General features: G+C 49.8%; 2 protein-coding genes across 5 annotated transcripts in view; one reads left to right on the top strand and one right to left on the bottom strand.

Annotated features, from left to right (window-relative positions):
* The window catches only part of ZNF304 (zinc finger protein 304), a 49,614-nt gene continuing 23,272 nt past the window's right edge, over positions 1 to 26,342 (bottom strand). The window contains exons 1-4 of one of the 4 annotated variants that reach the window (XM_021097293.1): positions 11,765 to 11,933; positions 7,021 to 7,128; positions 5,488 to 5,572; positions 1 to 641 (exon numbers count right to left, since the gene is read on the bottom strand). In XM_021097293.1, coding sequence (XP_020952952.1) covers positions 566 to 641; positions 5,488 to 5,572; positions 7,021 to 7,128; positions 11,765 to 11,906 — 411 coding nt within the window. In that variant the 5' untranslated portion in view covers positions 11,907 to 11,933 and the 3' untranslated portion in view covers positions 1 to 565. Of the gene's footprint in view, positions 642 to 5,487; positions 5,573 to 7,020; positions 7,129 to 11,764; positions 11,934 to 26,342 lie in introns of those variants that run through there. The other 3 variants (XM_021097292.1, XR_002345363.1, XR_002345361.1) reach the window with 3 other exon arrangements.
* LOC110261313 (zinc finger protein 548-like) lies at positions 12,142 to 20,551 on the top strand. The gene is made up of 4 exons (XM_021097306.1): positions 12,142 to 12,718; positions 15,516 to 15,557; positions 16,256 to 16,382; positions 17,838 to 20,551. The coding sequence occupies exons 1-4, from the start codon at positions 12,662 to 12,664 to the stop codon at positions 19,268 to 19,270; spliced, it is 1,659 nt and encodes a 552-aa protein (XP_020952965.1). The 5' UTR covers positions 12,142 to 12,661; the 3' UTR covers positions 19,271 to 20,551.

Here is a 26,342-nt window from a genome sequence, read left to right as displayed (position 1 = left end):
CCCCAAAAAATCTGTTGACTCTTTTATTCTGGCAGAGCAGGGAGTATCTACTCTCAGTCCGTCCACAGCAGATATTAAATAGCATCCCACGAATAAACATCCTTCATCTATAAGAACCTTATCACCACACACACCTGCAGGGTGAGCTGGGCAGTCCTGGGGTGGGTGAGTCTCAGGGTGGAAAAAAATCAACCCAACTCTTACAAGTCAGTCAAATATACTAAGAAGGTAAATCTCCATAAGCCACTTGCAGAAGCCAGCTAGAGTCCTCTTGTCCAAAGCTGGGTCATAACCCACCAAAAACAATCAGTGGGGAGGGAAAGAGGCAGCTCAAAAGTCAAGCAACTGGTGAGTCGTCCAGATGAAGGAAAAGCAGAGCTTTCTGTCCTCTCTGAGCACCTCAAGGAGGATTCTTGAGCCCTGTGATCCCCTGGTATACAGTAGAGAAAGGTTCCTATAACAGCTACTGGCAGCAGCTTATTTTTGCCAAGGACTCCAGGCAGGTCCGAAAGTGCAAGGTGCATCCTGAAATCTTCCAGTCTTCTTGGTACTTAAGAGAATTTCCCTAGGATGTCTGGATGCATGAGGTTCCATGTCTGGCTGATTTCTCCTCCACAAAGGCTAATCTCCAGAGCTTTGCTCTGAAATTGTAGAACAAGGGAAGAGGACATTGCATGCATTTCGAAGACGTTTCTCCAATTTAAATTTATTAGAGTTGTTGGAGTTTAGGTTAAGAGCTGAATAACTGTCAGCAGTCACTACACTCACAATACTCTTCCGGGTGCATCGTTGCTTTGCAAGATTTAAACATTCTTTTTTGGCCGTGCCTGTAGGATGTGGAAGTTCCCGGGCCAGGGACTGAACCCGCACCACAGCAGTAACCCAAGCCACTGCAGTGACAATGCTGGATCCTTAACCCGATTTTGCCACCAGAGAACTCCCAGATTTAAATGTTCTTGATAGTGGGACACAACACAATGACACCTGGGCAGATAAAAGGCAGAATTCTCTGTGACTCAGGGCTTAAAAAGAGAGAAGGGCATCAAGGAAGACCACACACTGGGCCGTCCAGCAGACACAGCAAGCAACCTGGAGCTGCAGAGAGCACCCTATATATAGCAAGTCTCCTGGGGCCAGCTAGGTGTCCTAGGCTCCCTGAGGATTGCTTGTCTGGAATAACTTCATGGGGTCAGGGGCATACAGGCTGACTCTAGTTGCCTGGTACCCTGCCTCTGGGACAGAAGGAATGGTGTACAGCAGCCCAGAGGCTGAGCGCCTGATACAGAGAGTGGTTGGCTGTGGACTTAATCAGCTGCTCCAAAAGGGGAAATGAGTAGCCTCAAGCCAGGGACTCAAAGCTGGATCAAGACACTATTTTCATAAAAGTACAGAGCAAAACACTGTGGAACTGCCATAAAGACAAACATCTAGACCACTGAAACAGAACAGAGGGCCCAGAACTGAAAGCCAGTATACTTGATCAAATAATTAACAAGAGTGTCAAGACGATTCCATAGAAGAACAGTCTTTCCCACAGATTGTAGGCAAGTGGCTCTCTCCATTCAAATGAACAAAGTTGGACCCTGACCTTAACCACATCCAAAAATGTGCTCAAAATGGATCAGACCTAACAAGAAGAGGTAAACTCATAAAACTCTTAGATGAAGGCATGGGGGAAAGCTTCATGACATTGGGTTTGGAAATAACTTCTTGGCACTGACATGAAAAGCATAGGAAACAAAAGCAAAACTAGGTAAAGTTACAAACGTCTGTGCAAAGGACACAATCAGCAGTGAAAAAGCAACCTAATAAATAGAAGACAAACATTTGAAAATCCTATGTGTGATAAGTGGTTTGTATCTAGATTGTATAAAGAACTGCTATAACGCATCCATAAGAACACAACTTGATTTTAAAAGGGGCAAACATAAGACGTTTTTACAAAGAATGAACACAAATGGCCAAGAAGGCATGATCACTAATCAGTAGGGAAATGCTATAACAAAAAACAAAAAAACCCCAAAACCCACAATGAAGGAGAAACTACCTCATACCCATTAGGACAGCTACTATGAAACCTGAAATGGAAAGCAGAATTAAGTTGATGAAGATGCAGACATTAGAACGATGTGAAGTTTTGATGGGAATATAACATGCTCAAGCTGGTAAAACAGGTCGACATATTAAAAATAGCATGATCACATGATCCAGGAATTCTACTTCTGTTTATACCCCCAGAAGAACTGAAAGCAGTATTTTCAAGGAGGTATGTGTGGAAGTTCCCTTGTGGCGCAGCAGGTTAAAGATCCAGCATTGCTGCAGCTGTGGCACAGGTCACAATGTGGCATGGGTTCAATCCCTGGCTCAGGAACTTCCACATGCCAAACAAACAAAAGAACAAATCAAGGAGCTATCTGTGCAGTCATTTTCACAGCAGCACTTTTTGCGAATGAGTTTTTTTTTTTTTTTTTTTTTTTTTTTTTTTTGTCTTTTGTTGCTATTTCTTGGGCCGCTCCCGCGGCATATGGAGGTTCCCAGGCTCGGGGTCGAATCGGAGCTGTAGCCACCAGCCTACACCAGAGCCACAGCAACGCTGGATCCGAGCCGCGTCTGCAACCTACACGTCAGCTCACGGCAATGCCGGATCGTTAACCCACTGAGCAAGGGCAAGGACTGAACCTGCAACCTCATGGTTCCTAGACGGACTCGTTAACCACTGCGCCACGACGGGAACTCCGAGTTTTGTTTTTTAATTGCTACACCGACGGCATTTGGAGGTTCCCATGCTAGGGGTCGGAATCCGAGCTGTAGCCACTGGCCTATGTCACAGCCACAGCCACAGCAGTTCAAGCCACATCTGCAACGTACACCACAGCTCATGGCAGATCCAGATCCTTAACCCACTAAGCGAGACCAGGGATCAAACCTGTGTCCTCATGGATACTAGTCAGATTCGTTTCCCCTGAGCGATGATAGGAACTCCTACAGCAGCACTCTTGTAACAGCCCAAAATATGGAAACAAGGGAAGTGTCCGTCCATGGATGAGGGGATAAAGAAGTGGGATACACACACGACAGAGTATTCTTCAGCCTCAAACAAAAAGGGCCTCTGAAACATGATGTGTGAGAGATGAAACTTGAGACCATGGTAACTGAAGTAAGCTATTCACAAAATAAACAAAAACTCTATGAGTCTTCTTACAGGAGGCAGCTAGGGCAGTCAATTTCAAGGAGCCAGAGAATAGAACAGTGGTTGCCAGGGGTCAGGGGAGGAGAGGAGAAGGAGTTACTCTTTCATGGGTACAGAGCTTCACTTCTGCAAGAGGAGAGTAGCTCTGGAGATGAGTTAGCTGCACGACAGTGTGAATGCACCTCACAGGATTGAACTGACACTACACTAGGATGCAAATTTTCTGTATGTGTATTTTAACGCAATAAGAAGGGGGAAAAAACCCCAAAGTACAGAACGTGTACTTCACAGTGTCCATCAGAGCAGACTTTTGGCTGAAGTCCTTTCCCCATGTGCTTCCTTCCTAAGCCCTTTTCCTGGTGTGAACTTTTTGGAGCCAAATGAATGGGAGCTACAGACTCTCCAGCATTCACTTCACTTAGAAGGCATTTCTCCAGTGTCACCTCAACAATGTTGAAAGAGGCCAGAGTTGTATATAAAGATGTTCCCATATTTGCTGTTCTCATAAGGCCTCGCAGCAACATGAATTCGCTGCTGTGTGCTGAGGCTGGAGTTGGACTGTTAAAAGTTCCCACAGCAGCTGCACTCCTAAGGCATTTCTCTAGCGGCATGTGTCCAGCGTCTAATGACTATGGAGCTGCAGTAAGAGTTTCCTACGTCAATGCCTGCAGCAGGCCTTTCTCCAGGATGAGTTCTCTGATGTCTAATGAGCATGAAGCGGTACCAAAACAATTTCCCACACTTGCCGCCCTCTTAAGGCCTTTCTCCAGTGTGGACTCTCTGATGACTAATGAGTGAGGAGTTGTCCATAAAGCATTTCCCACATTCGCCACACTCCTAAGCCCTTGCTCCAGTGTGGATTTTCTGGTGCTCCACAATTTTGTCTTTGCGGCTGAAAGCTTTCCCACATGCTCTGCACTCAAAAGGCTTTTCACCACTGTCGATTTTCTGATGCTCAGCAAGTGTATATTTGCGGGTGAAAGCTTTCCTGCAGTCACTGCCCTTGTACGGCCTTTCCCCAGTGTGAACTCTCTGATGTCTAGTGAGTGTGGAACGGTTCCTGAAGAATTTTCCACATTCACTGCAACCATAAGGTCTTTCTTCAGTGTGGGTTTTCTGGTGACTCAGGAGTTGGGACAGTCTAAGGAAGGCCTTCCCACACGGGCTGCATTCAAGAGGCCTTGGCTGGGTGTGAATTCTCTGGCGGTCATCAAGGCCAGATATTTCTGTAAAGAATACCCCCCAGGAGTTCCCGTCGTGGCGCAGTAGAAATAAATCCGAGTAGGAACCATGAGGTTGTGGGTTCGATCCCTCAGTGGGTTAAGGATCCGGAATTGCCGTGAGCTGTGGCATAGGTCACAGATGCGGCTCGGATCCCGTGTTGCTGTGGCTCTGGTGTAGGCTGGCAGCTACAGCTCCGATTCGACCCCGAGCCTGAGGACCTCCATACGCTGTGGGAGCAGCCCAAGAAATGGCAAAAAGACAAAAAAAAAAAAAAAAAAAAAAAAAACACCCCACATTCTGAGTGCCCATAAAGCCTAGCTTCACTGTGGATTTTCTGGGGCCGGCTGAGGTGGGACTTTCTAAGGAAGGCCTTCCCACATTCCCTCTTCTCAGAAATCTTTCATCCAGCATGCATCTCTTCATGGTCAACCAGTATATGGTTACGGCTGAAGGCTTTCCCACACTGAGTGCCTGTTGTGAAAGGCCTCTCCACCTGCGGTGTCCCCACGTGGCTTTCCCACAGGGTGAAGAGTCTGTTGTTGGAGAGGGCCTGGGCTGGCTGGGAAGTCCTTCCCACCTTCCCTGCAGGCCAAGGTCTCCTCTGTCATGTGGACAACGCAGTTCCTTTCTGGAACGTTTCTCTCTAATGTTGCACTTTTGGTGCTGGTAAAGTCTTGCCCCCCAAGTGGACAGTCCTCGCCCAGAGTGCGTTCCATCTTGCTCGGCCAGGAACATGATGGCTTTCAAGAGTGAGCTACAGGAGTTCCCGTCGTGGCTCAGTGGTTAACGAACCCAACTAGGAACCATGTGGTGGCAGGTTTGATCCCTGGCCTTGCTCAGTAGGTTAAGGATCCGGTGTTGCCGTGAGCTGTGGTGTAGATGAGCTGTGGTATAGGTTGCAGACTCGGCTCAGATCCCACGTTGCTGTGGCTCTGGCGTAGGCCAGTGGCTACAGCTCCGATTGGACCCCTAGCTTGGAAACCTCCATATGCCATGGGAGCGGCCCTCAAAAGGCAAAAAGACGAAAAAAAAAAAAAAAAAAAAAAAAAAAAAGAGTGAGCTACATGTCTCACAGGGCTGGGTCTTCCAGATGGTGACACTCCCTAGAAACGCCTTGCGCTGAGGGTGGCTCCTCAGGCTGGTCTCCATGCCAACAACCTGTAAACAGAAAGAGGCTGGTGACACAAGTTGACATCGGTGGGAGGGGCAGCCCCACCACAATGTGTGTCAGACACACCCACGAGCAAGTCCACAGGACTGCTGACAGGCAGCAGGGATGAGAGCTGTGCAGAGCTGGGCCTGGGAGGCTCATATGACAGGAAAGCCCCAATGCAGGTAAAGACACAAGGAGAAGCTACAAGGTAGGGAGAAGGGTCCCCAGTTGACTCCTTTGCAAATGGCTTTGCACAGACCACGGCTGCTGGGGAGAGTGAGCACTGTGTAGAGGGCTGTGTCCAGACCGAGAAGTGTCTGATCATGACCCAGGAGCTGCTGTCTACGGACTGTTTCAAGATGAGTGCAAATGTCGAAATACCTTGAATATCAGTCAAACGTTGAAAACATGGCAAAGGCAGCAGTTAAAGGGAACGAATGAGACAGAGGCTACAAAAGTGGGGGAGATGGGGATTGGAAGATGAGAAACGACAACGGGGAAAGAAAAGATGGAAAGAAGTGTGACCACTGTCCTCAGCATTACCCAATGGTGGAGACGGGCATGGTTTCCAGTGTGGTTTATAGCCAGGTTTTTTTTTTTTTTTTTTTTTTTTTGTGGGGGGGTTGTCTTTTTAGGGCTGTACCTGAGGCACATGGAGGTTCCCAGGCTAGGGGTCAAATCAGAGCTATTCTGCCAGCCTACACCACAGCCACAGCAACGCCAGATCCAAGCTGCATCTGTGACTTACACCACAGCTCACGACAATGCTGGATCCTTAACCCACTGAGCGAGGCCGGGAATCAAATCCACGTCCTCAGGGATACTAGTCAGGTTCGTTAGCCGCTAAGCCACAATGGGAACTCCCATAGCCAGTTTTGATGACACACCCTCTCCCCTCTCCCAAGCTCCAGAGCCTTTTCCCTTTGGCCCCGATGGGAGTAACATCCATCCCGTCAGGCACCCAGGGCCCTCCCTCTTCCTCACGGTGAGCATCTACATGGGGCCCGGCACACACCAGCACAGGTGAAACACAGGGACAGGGAGGGGACAGCATGCCCCAGAGCGGGCCAACACAACAGCCCACATTCTACAATCACGAGAACGGCACAGGAGAGTCTTGTAAAGTTGGGAGTCTCTACCAGTGGTGCCCACGAATTTTGGCATAGGCAGGTCCCTAAAAAATGTCAGCAAGAGGAAGGAAGAAGACCTCCATGCATCTGAACAGAGTGTCCTGACCAGGGACAGGCACGGCTGCAGAGCAGCAGCGAATGGGGCTGCTTGGGGAGAGGTGGCTGGGCGCACCCAGCCTGGGAATGCCTCCCACACGCATATGCAAGGGAACCACGAGAGGAAGTCTCCACCCTTTGTCTGCTTGTGGGAAAGCCAGAGCTGCCCTGGGAAAGGGGAAAAAGACAGCCCAGCCCAGGACACTGGGTGGGTGCGGGGGCCTTACCCAGTGAGGACAGAAGCGCCAAGGTCTCCAGCATCACGTGGTGGTCCAGGCATTTCTGAGCCTCATCGAGGAGCCCCCACTCCTCCTGGGAGAAAAGTACAGCCACGTCTGTAAAACACACAAGTCCCAACGTGAGAAAAACAATCTAAAGTATTCCTTCCAGCTATGTGAAAAAAAAATAAATAAATAAAAGAAAATAAAAATGCAGACCTACATGAAAAAAAAAAAAAAAAAAAAAAAAAGAACCCACACAAGTCCTGGCCAAGATGGAGACGGTTCAATCAAGGATCCTGGCAGCTCCTCTCCCAGGATCCTTGGTCTCCTCCCCCACTCCACTCCCTCCTCCCCTCCGCCCCAGCTCGCCAAGTGCGGAAGAGACACAAGGTCTGGTGGTACCAGTGTCTCTGTCCCTTCTTTTCACAGATCACTGTGCCCAGAACACAATAAAGACAAGTGGCGGGGTGACCATCATCTAAATTCTGGTACCTGGATTTCCCATAGTCGCTCAGTGGTTAACGAATCCAACTAGGAACCATGAGGGTGCGGGTTTGACCCCTGGCTTTGCTCAGTGTGTTAAGGATCCGGCATTGCCGTGAGTTGTGGCGTGGGTTGCAGACACAGCCCGGATCCCATGTTGCTGTGGCTCTGGCATAGGCCGGTGGCTACAGCTCCGATTCGACCCCTAGCCTGGGAACCTCCATATGCTGCAGGTGTGGCCCTAGACAAGGCAAAGAGACAAAAACAAACAAACATAAATAAATAAATAAACTCTGGTCCCAGAAGGGGAACGCTACCCCACTTTTAGTCAGTTACTCGCAGGCCCCCCCCAACGCTCCTTCCAGACAACCGAACTTGAACTGCCATCCTCCCTGAAGTGCCCAGGGTCAGGGCCTCGGGCTACACGCTCCCGCTCCTCCCCACCTGCACAGCATTTAGAGGGACCCTCTCTGCACATCTGGTGCTGCTTCCGCAACTCCGTTCCTGACAGCCAGCAGCCCGCCATGCCACTGTGCCCGTGGAAGCCACACAGTGTTTTATAAATGGGATCAGAGGCCTATTTTGCCCCAGCCTCCCCTAGAAGGCCCAAGTTCCCCGGTGCCAGAGAGCACCAGGCTCCCTCTGTAGTCCTCCTGACCTGGCCCTGTCACTCACGTCACACTCACAGCCCCAAACCTAACATGAAGCCCTCTTGACTGGGCCCTCGACCGTGTCTCCACACGCTGTCCCACAAGCATTCACAGCCTCTCTTCATCTGACCCTCATTCAAAGCCCAGCTGCACCTAACTCCCCGCCCCTACCTCAGGCCTAGCAATGCTCCCGGCTGATCCACCTAAACTCCCCTCCCAGCTGGAATTAAATGATGCAGGCCTGACCAAGAGTCCCCACAAATCCCAGGTGGGTCACAAGAGGGGTAGTAAGCCCTGCTGATGCCGGCAGCACACTCACCAACACCTGAGCTCCTCACGGAGATGCCTCCATGTCTATCTCAGGTCTGCGGCCCCTGGAAGCCGTTTACACTCGTCTACCCTGAAACCCTCAGGGGCACATCCCCTTTCTCCGACCACCAGCCGCTCCACTTCCTCATCTGTCTCCGTGACACACACCAACACCATTCAGGTTGCCAACAGAGACACACACCTCACCTCCTCCTTCCCATTCCTGCCACCAAAACCCTCACAAAGTTTCCTCCAAAACCTGATGCACAGCTGTCCTTCTGTCCACTGCGCTGGGGCTGTCTGCGACCTGGACACGGCTCCTCAGTTCCAGACCTGTGTTCCTTTCTTTTTCTTTCTCTCTCTCTTTTTTTTTTTTTGTTTTTGTTTTTTTTGGCCATGTCTGTGGCATGTGGAAGTTCCTAGGGCAGGGATCAAACCCACACCACAGCAGTGACCCAAGCGACTGCCGTGACAATGCTGGACCCATATCATGCTGAGCCAAAGGGAACTCCACATTCTGCTTTTTAAGGTTTTCAGAGAATGTGATGTACATTAACTATTAGCAATTACTATAGATAAGGAGATCTTGTGGCTCAGTGGTCAATGAACCTGACTAGCAGCCATGAAGATGTGGGTTCGATCCCTGGCCTCACTCAGTGGGTGAAGGATCCGGCGTTGTCATGAGCTGTGGTGTAGCTTGCAGAGGCGGCTGGGATCCCTCATTGCTGTGGTTGTGGCGTAGGCTGGCAGGTTCAGCTCCCATTGGACCTCTAGCCTGGGAACCTCTATATGCCGTGGGTGAGGCCCTAAAAAGACAACAAAACAAAACAAAAAAACCCCCATAACACTATAAGTAAATTAACATTACAATAAATTTTAATAAACGGTCCCCATATTTAATTTACTGAACGTATTCCTTGCTCTCTCTCTTTTTACTTTTTCCGCCGCCCCTTGGAAAATGGAGTTCCCAGGTCAGGGATGAGTTCCGATCTACTCCACTGCAGCTATGGCAATGGTAGATCCTGTAACCCACTGTGCCAGGCCTGGGATTAAACCTGTGACCTGGCACTGCAGAGATGCTGCTGATTCCATTGCCACCGCAGGAACTCCTGAATGTATTCATTTCTAATCGCCTCTCAATGTGTACATATTTTTAAATTTAAAAATCTTTATGGCTGCACTTGGGGCACATGGAAGCTCCTGAGCCAGGGACTGAACCTGAGCTGCAACTGGGACCTACACTACAGCACTGCCAGATCCTTAGCCAACTGTGTCTGGGTGGGGATCAAACCCATGCCTCCACAGCGACCCAAGCTGCTACAGTTGGATTTTTTTTTTCCATTTTCGGACACCTGTGGCATATGGAGTTCCTGGGCCAGGCATCAGATCCAAGCCACAGATGTGACCTACACTACAGCAACACCAGATCCTTTAACTCACTATGAGGGATCAAACCCTCATCCTGGCGTTACAGAGACACCATGGATCTCATTGTGCCACAGCAGGAACTCCTGTAGTAGGATTTTTAAGCCACTGTGCCACTGCAAGACCACTGGTTAACTGATATCTTGATTCGTGTTTCATACATTGTGAGTTCAAGGAGTTGTCGGGAGAGTCTCAGCAGGCAGGGCTGTTGCTTTTCCTTTATACAAACAAGCCAGTCTCCTGTTTGCAAGATCCCCTCCAGTGTACCTGCAGGATCCACTCACTATAGCACTTTCATTCCTCTTGCCCTGAGCGGTGGAGGGCGCAAGCCAGCAGTGTGCTTGTCGGGAACGCAACTCCTCCACAAAGCTGGCTATTTCTTGGACCTGCAGGGGTGAGTCTACACTTCCGTACACTTCCATCTCCACCCAGGCCAACAATTTGCCACAATCAAGCATCCTTTTCTACAGACACAGGACAGAACACCTCCCGAGCTGGATAGGTTCCTTTATGGAGGGAACATCAGGGATGAAGAAACCCCTAGGCCCTAAACTGAGAGTCTCAGCTCTTCTCCCACTTCAAGGCCCATCAAAAGTGGCATCCTTGAGACACTTTCTCCTCAGTCCCATTCCCAAGTCATGCTCTGGTCCAGCCCACACCCTCCAGCCCTGGAAGAGCCTCAGCCCAGCAGCCAGATCTTTATGTCCACATACGCATGGGATGCCTCAAGCTCGAGAGATGGCAGGAGCTCTCATCTAAAACTCCTCTCAGGATCTTTACGCTGGAACATGCTCCTTGCCATGACTTCCCCAATTCAACTCTTTCAGGTGAAAACAAACAAACAAACAACAAAACAAAACCTTGAAATGGTCTTTTACTCCCTACTGCTGCTCACAGCTGTAGGTGGTGCATGAGAAAGTCCTGTAGACTCTAGGGATGAAATCAAGGCAGAATTTCATCCAATCACGCATGTCCCACGACCTCCCTGTCTTAAGGTAATTTTCCGGAGTCTGTCGTGGTGGTCTTCTCCGTAGTCTCCCTGCCGACATCGCACTCGGTTTTCCAATTTTTTTTTTCTGTCTTTTTAGGGCCCCGCCCGCGGTATATGGAGGTTCCCAGGCTAGAGGTCAAATCAGAGCTGATGCCGCTGGCCTATGCCAGAGCCACAGCAATGCCAGATTCGAGACGCGTCTGTGACCTACACCACAGCTCACCGCAACCCCGGATCCTTAACACATTGAGCGAGGCCAGGGATCGAACCAGAAACCTCATGGTTCCTAGCCGGATTCGTTTCCGCTGCGCCACGACAGGAACTCCCGGTTTCCCAAATTTTAAACTTCTAACTCTGAACACGGTCATATCATCGCCGCTCCTTTCACAACGATCCGTGGATTTCAGCGGCTCAGGCTGACGTTCCAGGGGAGACACTTCCTACCCTCTGGCCCCGACACAAGACACCCCGGGTTGCCCCAATGCTGCTGACTCCGTGCACCTGCCAGCCGCGCACAGGCGGCCCCAGCCAACTCTCGCCCGCACCCCAGCCACCTGGCTAAAAGACCGCCCTCTGCTCTGGACTCTGGGGCTGACCCGCAGGGAACTAAGCGGACGCCTCTCGGTCCGAATTTGGTCCTCCGAGGCGGGAGTCAGGCCGGGTGGGGGCCCAGGAGACACAAGACCCACGACCCACCTGAGCCGGGCTCAGCGGCGCGGCCTCCGCCACCTGCAGTAGGAAGAGCGGGGCCTGGGTAGGCAAGGAGAGGGGCGGGAACAAGACCACAGCCATAAACTCAGGGCTCGGGGGGCTTCGCATTCTCCTGTGGTCGGCGGGGAACGCGCCTCTCCTTACACGTTTTAAAGCACTTCAGCTGCTACTCCAGACTCACCTTCCCCCAAGATGGAAAAGAAACACCACTTGGGAGACGCCCCCGGAAGTCCCGCCCCCAGATGATGCAGCCAATGAAAGCTTAGAAGAAGGACGGGGTGACTGCGTGCGCTTGTCGGGGCGGACTTCCGGCGTCCTGTCATGTATTGGGGTTTTGTGCAAGTTCCGCATCCAGGGCTTCCGCGTTGCTTGGTGGGCACTTGGGAAAAGGGAGGAAAGGGCTGGCGGAGAGGCTTAGGGATGATCCCTGCCCAGATTGATGCTGAGTCTCCCGGCCCCCACCCGGCCCGACTTCCAGCTCTGAAGATCAAACTCGAACGGAGGGGCGTGTAGGTCAGTTCCCTGCGGGTCAGCCCCAGAGTTCAGAGCAGAGGGCGGTCTCGGGAGAGTTGCCCTTTCAGCCAGGTGGCTGGGGTGCGGGTGAGAGTTGGCTGGGGCCGCCTGTGCACGGCTGGCAGGTGCACGGAGTCAGCACATTGGTGTCTTGTGTCGGGGCCAGAGGGTAGGAAGTGTCTCCCCTGGAACGTCAGCCTGAGCCGCTGGAATCCACGGATCGTTGTGAAAGGATGAGATGACCGTCTCCAGAGTTATAAGACAGGGTGCGATGTAGGCGGGGAGACTGCGGAGGAGACGACCACGATAGAACCAAGGAGAATTATGGTAGGGGCTGGACTAGGGTGGTTTCGGGACAGGGGAAATACGAAGAGATTCTCCTTCAAAGAAGGAGCAGTTGGATTCCCTCATTTGTAAAATACGATTGTAAGCAAAGGCGGGAATGAAACACCATCCCAAAGTTTTTGCCCGAATATCTGAAAAAGCACGTAGATGGGCAGGTTGCTGCAATGAGCAGGTTCGGGGAGTAAGATGGTGAGTTGTTCTTGGACATGTTGGTCCCAAGATGTTTCGAGATCACCATATGGTTCACCAAATGGAGACACTATACGTGGAGGAGAAGGTAAGAGTCTGGAGGCAGAGGAAGGAGGCGGGATGGGAGACCTCAAAGGAGTGGCGGGTGTGGACGGGCCAGGGCGTGGGATTGAGGAGGCACTCTTAGGACTGTGACTTGAGATGGACCCTGTGGTGAGGGAGGGCAGGAGATGGGGGGCAGGTGTCCGCATCCCTGATGGGCCACAGACAAGAGCAGGCCTGGCGCAGGAGGATCGTGGCCTGTGTGAAGAAAAGGAGGGCTGGACGGGACAGGGCGCTTCCCTGCAGTGGCGCCTGCAGTGTGTGCTGGTGTGGGTCCTCCACTTGCAGGCTCTGCTGAGCCCAGGGCCACTTGAGATAGAACAAGGGGAAGGCGGGCCAGGCTGGCGCAGCCACTGCGTCCTAGACCAGGGCCCTGCCACCTCACCTCCACCCCCGAGGGCCAGAGAGGTGGTCCCCTGCTTCAGTCAAGGGCTCCCCTGCTCCCTTTTGAGGCTGACTTAGTAGGTAGGCCGGGTTGCTGAATGGACTAATAGCTGACTTACCTGCTCAGTCCCTTCCACAGAGTTCATTAACTACGTGTATGAAACAGTAGTTCCTACTGTGGCTCAGCAGGTATCCATGAGAGGACAGGTTCAATTCCTAGCCTCGCTCAGTCTGTGGCGTAAATTGCAGATGGAGATGTGGCTCAGATCTGTTGTTGCTGTGGCTGTGCTGTAGGCCTGCAGCTGCAGCTCCATTTCAACCCCTAACCCAGGGAACTTCCATATACCGGAGGTGTAGCTGGTTTAAAAAAGAGTATGAAACTCTTTTTTTTTTTTTGGTCTTTTCTAGGGCTGCTCCTGTTCTCCTGTTGCATATGGAGGTTCCCAGGCTAGGGATCTAATCGCAGCTGTAGCTGCCAGCCTATGCCACAGCCACAGCAACTCGGGATTGGAGCCATGTCTGCAACCCACACCACAGCTCACGGCAATGCCAAATCCTTAACCCACTGAGAAAGGCCAGAGATCAAACCCGCAACCTCATGGTTCCCAGTCGAAATCGTTAACCACTGCGCCACAATGGGAACTCCTGTTTTTTTTTTGTTGTTTTTTTGTCATCTTTTCTAGGGCTGCACCCGCAGCATATGGAAGTTCCCAGGCTAGGGTCTAATGGGAGCTGTAGCCACTGGCCTACGCCAGAGCCACAGCAACACGGGATCTGAGCCTTGTCTGCAACACACACCACAGCTGATAGCAACGCTGGATCCTTAACCCACTGAGCAAGGCTAGGGATCGAACCCGCAACCTCATGGTTCCTAGTCGGATTCGTTAACCACTGAGCCACGATGGGAACTACGAAACATTTATTAATTTAAACATTAATTAGGAGTCCCCTGGTGGCTTCGTGGGTGAAGCATCTGACATTGTCGCTGCTCTGGCACTGGTTCCATCCCTGGCCCAGGAACTTCTGCATGCTATGGATGAGGCCAAAGGGGAAAAAAAGATTAAAAAAATAAATAGGCGGTCCCTATGTGCCTCATCAGGGTAGAAACCTGCCTAGTATCCATGAGGATGCAGGTTTGGTTCCTGGTTTGCTCAGTGGGTTAAGGGTGCAGAGTTGGGAGTTCCCGTCGTGGCGCAGTGCTTAAGGAATCCGACTAGCTACCATGAGGTTGCGGGTTCGGTCCCTGCCCTTGCTCAGTGGGTTAAGGATCCGGCGTTGCTGTGAGCTGTGGTGTAGGTTGCAGAGGCGGCTCGGATCCCATGTTGCTGTGGCTCTGGCGTAGGCTGGCAGCTACAGCTCCGATGCGACCTCTAGCCTGGGAACCTCCATATGCCGCAGGAGCGGCCCAAGAAATAGCAAAAAGACAAAAAAAAAAAAAAAAAAAAAAGGATGCAAAGTTGCCACAAGCTGCATCATATGATGCAGATGCAGCTCAGATCCTTTGTTGCCCTGGCTGTGGTACAGGCCGGCAGCTGCAGCTTTGATTACGTCCCTAACTCATGAATTTGTATAGGCTGCAGGGGAGGCTCAAAAAAAACTAAGTAATATTCCTCAAAATACATACACACAGGCAATTAGAAATGATCCTATATACTCAATTAAATTTATGCAAACATTTGTAATTGGCTCTGCGTTGAATTACCTCTAGATATTTGGTTACAATGTAAAGTTTTATTTATGGCCACCTCTGAAATCTTAAAAAGAAGTGAAAATTTAAGACCTCACATTTCAAAATGCTATCACTTCATTTGCGCTGAAAATACAAACAAGTTCCCATTGTGGCTCAGTGGGTTAGGAACCCAACTACTATTCATGAGGATACAGATTCCATCCCTGGCCCTGCTTAGTGAGTTAAGGATCTGGTATTGCCACAATCTATGGTGTAGGTCACAGACGTGGCTCATATCTGGTGTGGCTGTGGCTGTGGTGTAGACTGGCAGCTATGTCTCTGATTTGACCTCTAGCCTGGGAACTTCCAAATGCTTCTGTTGCGCCCCCCCGCCCACTCGAACACACACACAAAAAAAGCAGAGAAAAAAATGTGTACACAACTGTGGACTCTGTGGACAGTCATAGTTGATACATGGTATGAATTCCTTCCATTAGATACTAACGTGAGCCCCATGAGGTTGGAAGCATTTTATCCCCGTAAGCCTTTACTTTCCCCTGAAGCTCAGGGAGTCCTTCTCCAGGGTCACCCAGCTGCTAAGAGGCAGTACTGTTTTCTGAGAAACTGAGCTGAGGCTGTCAGCTGCGGTCCAGGGCAAGGAAGGGTGGCCCAGCTCGGCTGTAGGGTCCTACATTGTTACCTGTGTCTCATGGCTTCCTTCTTCCCCCAGGGCCCCATGGCAGCGGCAGAAATGCTTACGGACCCTGAACAGGTGAGTGGAGGGTCACCCTGCTACTCAGGCCCCCAGGGAAGGGTAGTGTCCCACGACCTGTGTCCCTTCTCCTGCGTCTGTAGACCTCGTGCTTTCCCCAGGCCTGGGGTCCTGTATTTAGTCTCAGGTATTCTGGAACAGTTCCGTTTCTGACACCTGATGGGGTGAGACGAGGCAGGGCCTCCTGACCACCGGACGCAGAAGGTTCACACAGCTGCAGGTGAGACCTGGCGGGCAAGTTCAGGGAACTGCAGGTCTCTGTTACATCTGGTGGAAATGGGAGCTGGGGGAGCAGGACACAGGTCTCAGATCTCAGAGAGGTCCTGGTCCCCCAAGCTCAGGTTGGTGGGTGGTGGGTGAGTTTGAAGCAGAGGAGGAAGGTGCCATGACCCAGGTTTGGACGGGCTTCCTCTGGCTGCAGGTTGGAAAAAGGCGGGGAAGGGGTGGGGGAGAGTAGAGGCAGGAATACCTGGGGGCTGTTGCCCACAGGGCCTGGTTCCTGCCCTGGGCTGATGAGCAGGGGAAGTACTGGCTTGGGGGTGAGAGTGATCACGGAGCAGGTTCAGGGTGTGGGCTCTGGGCCTGGCCGTTCGCTTAGCCCTGTAACTCACGGCTGGCAGGTGGATGAATGCAGAATCCACAGAAGGACAGTTAAAAGCAGAAGCTGTTCATGAACCACACTCTTCCCGTTCTGGCAGGGCCGTGTGGTCTTTGAGGACGTGGCCATATCTTTCTCCCAGGAGGAGTGGGGGCTCCTGGATGAGGCTCAGAGACGCTTGTACCATGCCGTGATGACGGAGATCTTGGCACTTTTGACCTCACCAGGTAAGGTGTGCACTCTCGGCCTGTGTCCTGGGCTGGGCTCTGTCCTCCTCACGCTGAGGCCATGGGTCCCCCTGCCTTCCAGTCTCCTGGCCCCTGTGGTGTTGGTGCCGGGGCTGGATCATGTGTACAGGGTCATCCTTCTCCCCAAGCAGCCCCGTCTCTCCTACTCTGAATGCTCGTGAGACGGGACTGAGGGGTCAGAAATCTGGATCTGGTCTCAGACGCCCTCAGCCTGGCCTGTCCCCGGGTGAGTCACTCGGTCTAGATGCTTGGAACTTGGTGCCGAGGGCGTCCCCTTCTCTTGCTGACATTCCTTTCAGGCACCAACCTAACTGCTCATTTGGGGACCACAGGTTGTTCCCCAGTCTCCCCTGTGAAGGTCTTATGATTTCAGGATGGTGGGTGTCCTGTGTTTGATCTTGTCTGCATGTGGGCTGGCCTCTCCCTTTCCTGTCTCTCACCCAGGACTGGCCTCTCTCAGGTGCCACGTCAGTGCTCACCTGGGGCAACGGGGCAGCCCCTGGGTACCTGCTAGTGTGGGTTTTACAACATCAGTGGCCAGAGATGTTCAAAAGTGCACGACTTTGTTGCAGGGTGGCTGGGAAAGGGTGTGGACAGGGCTGGGTCCTGTGTTCCCTGTTGGTTGATGGTGAACCACCTCATTTCTGCCTTTTCTTCCCCATTTTTGTTTCTTCTGCCACACTGCACGCACACCAGTGTGGCCCTGACTTGTCACATGTTCTGTCTCATTGCTCCCTCTGCAGCGATGCTCGTTTGACTGTGTGTAAGGTGTTGTGACGTCTGCACGTATTCTCATTGCATTTCGTAGTCAGGTGTTTCTAGGTCTAGACACAGCCTCCTCCAAAGAGCTCACTAGTCCCCAGTAGCCACAGGTGTGTTGAGAGCCATCTGCAGAGCATTGACGTGCAGTCCTGTCGCTCCCCCCCGGCTACGGTCTGAATGTTTATGTCGCCCCAGAGTTTATCTTTTGCAAACCTCCTGCCCAGGGCGACAGTGTTAGGAGGTGGGGTTCGGGTTTATCAGGGGCCTGGTCATGGAGGCAGAGTCTTCATGAGTGGGGGTCCGTGCCCATATGATAGGACCACACACAGCTTCCCAGCTCCTCCTCTGTGCGAGGACACAGGGAGACGTCTGCCACCCAGAGGAGTGCAGACTGGCCTCGGGTTCCAGCCTCTGCAAGTGGGAGAGAGATTTCTGTTCTTCAGAGGCCAGCCTGTCTGTAGTACTTTGTATAGCTGCCCAAACAGACCGAGAGTGTACCTCTTTCTCCTCTCCTGACCTGTGTCAGGGCTCTCTCATCATGGGAGCTGCCCAGGTCCATCTCAGCACAGCAGGCCCTCCTGTCGTGGGCTCTGGTCCTGGGTGTGTCACTTCTGATCCGCTGCCCTTCCCACCAGAATCACCATGCACTTCACCAGCATTTCTCTGCCACAGGTTGTTGGCATGGAGCCCAGGATGAGGAGGCACGATCTGAGCAAGCTCTTTCTGTGGCAGTGTCACCAGCCAGGACTCCAGAGCCAGATCCATCCACGAGGACGGCCCGGCCATGTGAGATGTGTGACCCACTCTGCAAATGCCTTGTGCGCCTGCCCAAGCAGGATGGAATGTACCCTGATCGAGGGCCACACGTTGGTGTGACAAACCTTTTCCAGCAGGAAAAGCATCAGGTTAGAGATAAACTTTCCAGAAGGGATGAGGGGCAGCCTTCCTGTCTGACAAAGAGCAGCATTCACATAGCAGATGGGACCTCGACATGCACAGGAGATGGGAAGGACCTCCCAGGCATCACAGGCCTCCTGCAGCAGCCGGGCCCTCACAGTGTGGGGAAGCCACACAGGGACACTGCGTGTGGGGACGCCTTTGGTGGTGGACAGCGTGACTACAGGTGCACTCAGTGTGGGAAAGCCTTCAGCCGAGAAAAGATACTTGTTGAGCACCAGAAAATCCACACTGGTGTAAGGCCTTATGAGTGCAGCAGCTGTGGGCTGGCCTTTGTTCGAAAGTTTCACCTTGTTCAGCACCAGAGAATCCACACTGGAGAAATGCCTTTTCAGTGCAGTGAATGCGGGAAATGCTTTAGGTACAACTCCACACTCATTAGTCATCAGAGAGTTCACCGTGGTGGAGTAAGGTCTTATGAGTGCAGCAAATGTGGGGAATTCTTCAAATACAATGCCAATTTTATGAAACATCAGCGAATTCACAATGGAGAAAGGCCTTATGAGTGCAGAGAATGTGGAAAGTTTTTCAGGTACAACTATCGATTGGTAAGACATGGCCGAGTTCATACTGGAGAAAGGCCCTACGAGTGCAGTGAATGTGGGAAATTTTTCAGGTACAGTTCCACATTCATTAGACATCAGAGAGTTCACACTGCAGAAAGGCCATATAAGTGTAACGAATGTGGGAAAACATTTAGGTACAACTCCACACTCATTAAGCACCAGAGAGTTCACACTGGAGAAAGGCCTTATGAGTGCAGTGAATGTGGGAAATTCTTTCGGTACACCTCTACCCTCATTAGACATCAAAGAATTCATACTGTAGAGAGGCCCTATGAGTGCAGCTTGTGTGGGGAATTCTTCAGGTGCAAGTCCAAGCTTATTAAACATTGGCAGATTCACACTGGAGAAAGGCCTTCTGAGTGCAGTGAATGTGGGAAATTCCTTAAGCATAACTCCACACGCAATAAACATCAGAAAGTTTACAGAGGAGAAAGGCCTTATAAGTGCAGTGAATGTGGGAAATTCTTTTTTTTTTTTTTTTGTCTTTTGTCTTTTTTGTTGTTGTTTTGTTGTTGTTGTTGTTGTTGTTGCTGCTGCTATTTCTTGGGCCGCTCTCGCGGCATATGGAGGTTCCCAGGCTAGGGGTTGAATCGGAGCTGTAGCCACCGGCCTACGCCAGAGCCACAGCAACGCGGGATCCGAGCCGTCTCTGCAACCTACACCACAGCTCACGGCAACGCCGGATCATTAACCCACTGAGCAAGGGCAGGGACCGAACCCGCAACCTCATGGTTCCTAGTCGGATTCGTTAACCACTGCGCCACGACGGGAACTCCGAATGTGGGAAATTCTTTAAGCATAACTCCACACTCAATAAACATCAGAAAGTTTACAGAGAAGAAAGGCCTTATAAGTGTAGTGTATGTGGAAAATTCTTCAGGTATAATTCTGTATTCATTAAACATCAGAGAGTTCACCCTAGGGAACAGCCTTGTGAGTGCAGTGAATGTGCAAAATTCTTTAGGTACACATCCACACTCATTAGACATCAGAGAATTCATACTATAGAGGGGCCTTATGAGTGCAGCTTGTGTGGAGAATTCTTTAAGTACAAGTCCAGGCTTGTTAAACATTGGCAAAACCATCCTGCAGGTACCACTGCAGACTCATCATACATAAGTGCAGTGACTGTGGGAAATTCTTTCAGTATAGCTCCAACCTTGTTACACACTGGAGAAATCACACTGGAGAGAGGCCTTATGAGTGCAGTGAATGTGGGAAAGCCTTTAGCCACAAGAGTATACTTGTTCAACATCAGAAAACCCATATTCAAGAAAGGCCTCATGAGTGCAGTAAAGGTTAGAAAGCCTTCACTAGGAAATTCCACCTCATTCATTACCAGAAAGTCCACAATGAAGATGAAGTGGGTGCCTTTAATGTGGAGAATTCTTCAAATACAACTCAACCTTATTAAACAGAGTTCACAGTCATAAAAACCTTACCAGCTCAGAGAATGTGGTAAATTCTTTAGGTACTACCCCAAACTCCCTACACTGGAGAAGCAACTTATCAGCTGATATTGGCGTGGGTCTTATGAGTATAGAAAATATTAGAAACTGTTGGTACAGCTCCCCCCTCATAGTATACCAAGAGTTCACACTGAAGGAACGCCTTCTGAGTGCAGTGAATGTAGCTGAATCTTTACGTGCAACTTTAGCCCCAGTATACATCAGAGATTTCATGGTGGAGAAAGACCTTAGAAGTGCAGTGAATATGGGCTTATGTACAAGCACTACTTCCACATCACTCAGCATCAAAAAGTTCACACCAGAGGGAGAAGTGCAAATGGGGAAAGACTTCACAAAACGCCTGCTCCAATCCTTAAGAACTAATCCTTTTTTAAATAAATATGCTTGGTTTTTTTTTTTGTTTGTTTTGTTTGTTTTGTCTTTTTATGACCGCTCCCAAGGCATATGGAGGTTCCCAGGCTAGGGGTCTAATCGGAGCTGTAGCTGCTGGCCTACACCACAACCACAGCAATGCCAGATCTGAGCCACGTCTATGACCTACACCACAGCCACAGCAATGCCAGATCCGAGCCACATCTGTGACCTACACCACAGCTCATGGCAGTGCCGGATCCTTAACCCACTGAGCAAGGCCAGGGATTGAACCCGTAGCCTCATGGTTCCTAGTTGGATTCGTTTCCACTGCACCACATTGGGAACTCCAAAAAAAAATATTTTTGATTGTGAGAAAATAGTTGTAACAAAGTGTACCATCAACCTTTCTTCCACTGCTTCTGCATCATATGAAAGATCCCAGGCCTGGGATGGAACCTGTGCCACAGCATCGACTTGAGCCACAGCAGTGACAATGCTGGCTCCTTAATCACTAGGCTACCAGGAAACTCCAGCAGTAAATCTTTTTTTTCCTACCTTTTTAAGAGTTTTGTATGTTTAAAAATTCACACGTTTGTGCAGCTCATCTCCAGAATTCTTTACATCTTGCTCAAATGAAACTGAACACCCATCAAACAACATCTCTTCCTCTACCCTCCATAGTGGACCTGTCTATGAATTTGGTAACTCAGTACTCTTTATGTAAGTGTAATCTATACATTTTTCATCTCTCTGTGACTTGTTTATTTAGCTTAACTTCCCCAGGTTGAAGTATTTGTCAGAATTTCCTTATATTTTTTCTTTTTCAGCCACACTCGTGACATATGGAAGTTCCTGGGCCAGGGATCAAATCCAAGCCCCAGATGCAACCAAGACCACATCTGCACCAATGCTGTATCCTTAACCCACTGCACCAGGCCGGGAATGGAACTGTCCCCTGCACAGACACAAGCCAGATCAATAACCCCCTGCACCACAATGAGAACTCCAGGACTTCTTTCTCTTTTTAGGAGTCAGAATTGACTCACCTAAGACATCAGACAGGGTACTAATGGAGTCAGTACTACTTTGCCAGATTTTATAATATTTGTAGAGGAAGAGAGAGAGATTTTACATGGAATCTTTACTATGAGGTACAGTGAGATACTGAAACACATTAAACTGCATTTATTAAGAATGTAAAATGTATCTTCATGTATGTGTGCACAATGGCACCATCACCAAAGTCATGGTAATGAACATGTACAGATAGAGTTTCCTACTAGCCCCTGTGTAGTCTTTTTCTGTCAGCCCTAGCCACCTGCCGTCTCTACGTAGACACTGAACTTTGTATTTTCTAGATTTTTTTTTTTTTAATGGCCACACCTGCAGCATTTGGAAGTTCCTAGGCCAGGAACTGTACCCCCACCTCTGCAGCAGTCATTTTTTTTTGTTTCGCTTTTGTTTTTGCCTTTTTGCCTTTTCTAGGGCCACTCCCATGGCATCTGGAGGTTCCCAGGCTAGGGGTCCAATCAGAGCTATAGCCACCAGCCTATGCCACAGCCACAGCAACGCAGGATCCGAGCCACATCTGTGACCTACACCACAACTCATGGCAATGCTGGATCCTTAACCCACTGAGCGAGGCCAGGGATCGAACCTGCAACATCATGCTTCGCAGTCGGATTCGTTAACCACTAAGCCACAACGGGAACTCCTGCAGTCAGATTATTAACCCACTGCTTCATGGTGGGAATTCCTTGGATTTTATATAAATGGAATCCCACAGTTACTCTTGTATGGCTGCTTTCACTAAATGCATCAATATATATATTTAATATTATCCATCTTGTGCATGCAACAGCATGGCTTCAAATAAGTATAAGCAAGGCCCTATTATATACTAGAGCTGCATGCTCTGACAATCACTCTGAGAAAAAGGTGTTAAAAGTGGGAGTTTCCTGGTGGTCAGTGGGTTAAGGATCTAGCACTGTCACTGCAGTGGCTTGGGTCACTGCTGTGGTGCAGGTTCGATCCCTGGCCCAGGAACTTCCACATGCTGTGGGGTGTGGGAAGAAATCTTCCTAATGTATTTTCTAAGCCCTAAGGAAACTATAAGTTGGGAAAGCGCTTTTTCGTGCTGATGTGGGACTTAGCCATGAGTAACTGTAAGTGAGGGGCTGGAGGGAACTGGCTCCGCAAGTCATGCATTCACCGAGAGGACATGGTGTTGACTTTGGAAAACCGGGTCAGCTCAAGTCAGAAGACTGCTTGAGCAGGCACTGACTGATCCTCGAGATGCTATGCATAGGAGGTCCCGTCGTGGCACAGTGGTTGACGAATCCGACTGGGAACCATGAGGTTGCGGGTTCGATCCCCGGCCTTGCTCAGTGGGTTAAGGACCCGGCGTTGCCATGAGCTGTGGTGTAGGTTGCAGACGCGGCTTGGATCCCACGTTGCTGTGGCTGTGGTGTAGACCGGCGGCTACAGCTCCAATTAGATCCCTAGCCTGGGAACCTCCATGTGCCACAGGAGCGGCTCCAGAAAAGGCAAAAAGACAAAAAAAAGAAAAAGATGCTATGCATAGATAGCTGACGCCAGCCTTATCATGCCCTTGAGACACAGAATGTTGGAGTAAAGGTCAGAGTTCAAATACAATGTGACTGGATGGAGGCAGAGGGCCTTGGGGTTTCTATTTTCTCACATTTTTTATATTCCTGAGAGCACAATAAAGAGGATGAGGCATCATCATTTGAGGCTCTTGATCCATGAGGTCCTGAGCACCCCCTCCAGCCCATCTTTAAACTTTACTTGGTCTATATGTATTTCTCTGTCGCTATTTAACATTTCTTTTTTTTTGTTTGTTTTTTTGTTTTTTTGCTATTTCTTGGGCCGCTCCTGCGGCATACGGAGGTTCCCAGGCTAGGGGTCTAATTGGAGCTGAGGCCACCAGCCTACGCCAGAGCCACAGCAACGCAGGATCCGAGTCGCGTCTGCAACCTACACCACAGCTCATGGCAACGCCGGATCGTTAACCCACTGAGCAAGGGCAGGGATCGAACCCGCAACCTCATGGTTCCTAGTCGGATTCGTTAACCACTGCGCCACGACGGGAACTCCCTATTTAACATTTCTTAAGCTTTGCAGCGCCCACCCTTTACCCCCCCACACCCCCCCACCCCTGTTCGCTGGGCTGGTCTTGGCAAGAGCCGCCCAATGTGGGGCACGGAAGACAAGGACTGCAATGACAGCGGAACAGAATTTACGGGAGCACCGCAGAGCCTTGAGAGGAAAAAGAAGGGAGGCCTCTGAAAATTCCTGCCAGTAAGTCAAATAAGCTCTCAGGTACATTCGGGGAAATAATGGGAAATAATGTTGGGTCTGAAATACATAGACCTTACTTCTGCACTTTAGGGCAGCTCCTGAAGGCAGGTGGAGCAAAAACAAATAAAAGTAGATTTTTGGCTGGAATCTAATATACAGCACAAATGAACATTTCCACAGAAAAGAAAATCACAGAGTTGGAGAATAGACTTGTGGCTGCCCGGGGGAGAGGGAGGGAGTGGGAGGGATGGGGAGCTTGGGGTTAATGGATGCAAACTGTTGCTCTTGGAATGGATTTACAGTGACAGCCTGCTGTGTAGCATTGAGAATTATGTCTAGATCCTTACATCGCAACACAATAGGAGGAAAAAGTATGTATATATGTGTGTGTAACTTGGTCCCTATGCTGTACAGTGGAAAATAATAATAATAATAATTTTTTTAAAAAGTAGATTGTTGGAATTATTACAGACAATTGAGAAACACTGTACTTGGTTTCCAACTTTGGGAATGTTAGACTTGAAAACATGGGGAAAAGTTGGCAGTGCATTTAAAAAGTTATATAGTAAAGAAGTTCCTATGCCCAGTATTGATCTGGTCAACCCGGGGGTTGGTTAAATCGGTACTGGAGGCTTTGCAGACCCCTGAATGTTCAGATGACAGTCAGGATGAGGATTCTGTACACCCAAGAGGGGAGCCCGAATATGTGGTCCCTGAAAAGGCTGCTCAGCGGGAAGTATTTAATTTGGAACCAACAGCTCCAGTCATGAATTTCTTCTGCCTCCTCCTCCTCCTGTGACTTTGGTTAAACCAAAGGGTGGAGCGCTGGCATTTCCAGCAGTGTTGGAAGGTCCACCAGCAACTGGAAAACCTATTCTTCCTTCCATTCAAAAGGACATTTTGCAGGCAAGACAGGAAGGTGACTTAGATGCAATGCAGGTGGCCTTCCCAGTCACTATTCATCAAAGAGCGGCTCCTGCGGTAGATCCTGACAATCCAAATGGAGTTTATGGGGCAGTGCAGGAGGCATTTCTGTTCAAAATATTAAAGGAATTGAAACAATCTGTTTATAGTTATGGCGTAAACTCCCCATTTCCTATGGGAATAATTCAGGGACTAGCAGAAGGTAAGAGACTAATTCCCACCGATCGGGCGACTCTAGCACATACAGTATTGGCTCCTGGAGAATTTCTGCAGTTTAAAACATGGTGGCATGATCATGCTGAGACTATGGCTGCCCATAATCAGACTAGAAAAATTCCTGTCTCTTTGGATCAGTTAACAGGAGTAGGCCACTGGGGACGTGTACAGGAGCAGGTTCTTAGGGAGGATATTGCCACTGAGCAAGTTATGAGATGCTGCCTACGAGCCTGGGAAAAGATTGAGGCTCAAGTCCATGTTCCAACTTCATTTCAGAAAATTATACAAAGGCCTAAAGAAGCTTATACTGAATTCATAGCCCGCCTCCAGGAGGCCATTAGATGGCAGGTCACCAATGCAGAAGTGGTTGATACTATTTTGCCATTGATGGCATTCGAAAAGGCGAATACTGATTGTAAAAGGCCATGGGAAAAGTTAAAGGGAAGGGAACATTAAATGGTTATGTGTGGATTATGTCAGGGAGTTGGAACAGGAAGCTTTAAGGCCACAATGACGGCTGAAGCAATGGCAGGCCTGAAACTAAAAAAACCAATTTTCAGGAAAGTGTTTTAATTGTGGAAAGCCCGGACACACAAAGAAACGATGTCGACAAAAAGCGAGGATGCCCAATTATAATAACAGTGGTCCAGTTCAAAGCCAGTCCAGAGGACAGAAACAACCTTGGCTATGCTCAAGGTGCAGAAAGGGATGTCACTGGTCTAGCCAGTGCCATTCTGCTTTCCATAAAGGTGGCACCCCCTTAATGGGAAACTCCCAGAAGGGCCAGCTCCTAACCCCATTACCCAAGGGAGGCTTCCCCATCGAAAATCAAGCCAGACAATCTCCGTGCTCTGAAACGCATTGGAACTATCCCCTGCCACAGAGGAAGTGCAGCAATAGATCTCCCTTGTGTGAAGGATCAGATCGTGATGCCTAGTGATATCCCCATTCTTATTAAGACAGGGATCACTGAGCCTTTACAAAAAGGAATGGCAGGATTAGTGCTGGGAAGATCTAGACTCATCTCACAATACCTCTCCATCCAGAGGATAAGGGGGTACGAGTACATACTGGAGTGATAGATTGTGATTATCAAGGAGAAATTCAAGCAGTGGTTTCCACCAGAGTTCCATGGAAAATAAAGAAAGGGGATAGAATAGCCCAATTATTGATCCTACCATACTGCAAAGTAGGAAATTCAGATATAGTGCAAGGGAAAAAAGGGCTTTGGGAGCTCAGGATGAATAGGAGTTTTTCTGTCTGAGAAAATTCTCGAACAACGGCCAACTTGTAATATAACATTAAATGGCAAAGTTTTTATGAGTTTGCTTGATCCCGGAGCAGATGTCTCAATCATCAGCCGGCATCAC

The sequence above is a fragment of the Sus scrofa genome, chromosome 6 (assembly GCF_000003025.6).
Source record: "Sus scrofa isolate TJ Tabasco breed Duroc chromosome 6, Sscrofa11.1, whole genome shotgun sequence".
Lineage (NCBI taxonomy): Eukaryota > Metazoa > Chordata > Mammalia > Artiodactyla > Suidae > Sus > Sus scrofa.
The sequence above is the reverse complement of the archived record's forward strand: the minus strand, read 5'-3'. Positions and strand labels throughout refer to the sequence as shown.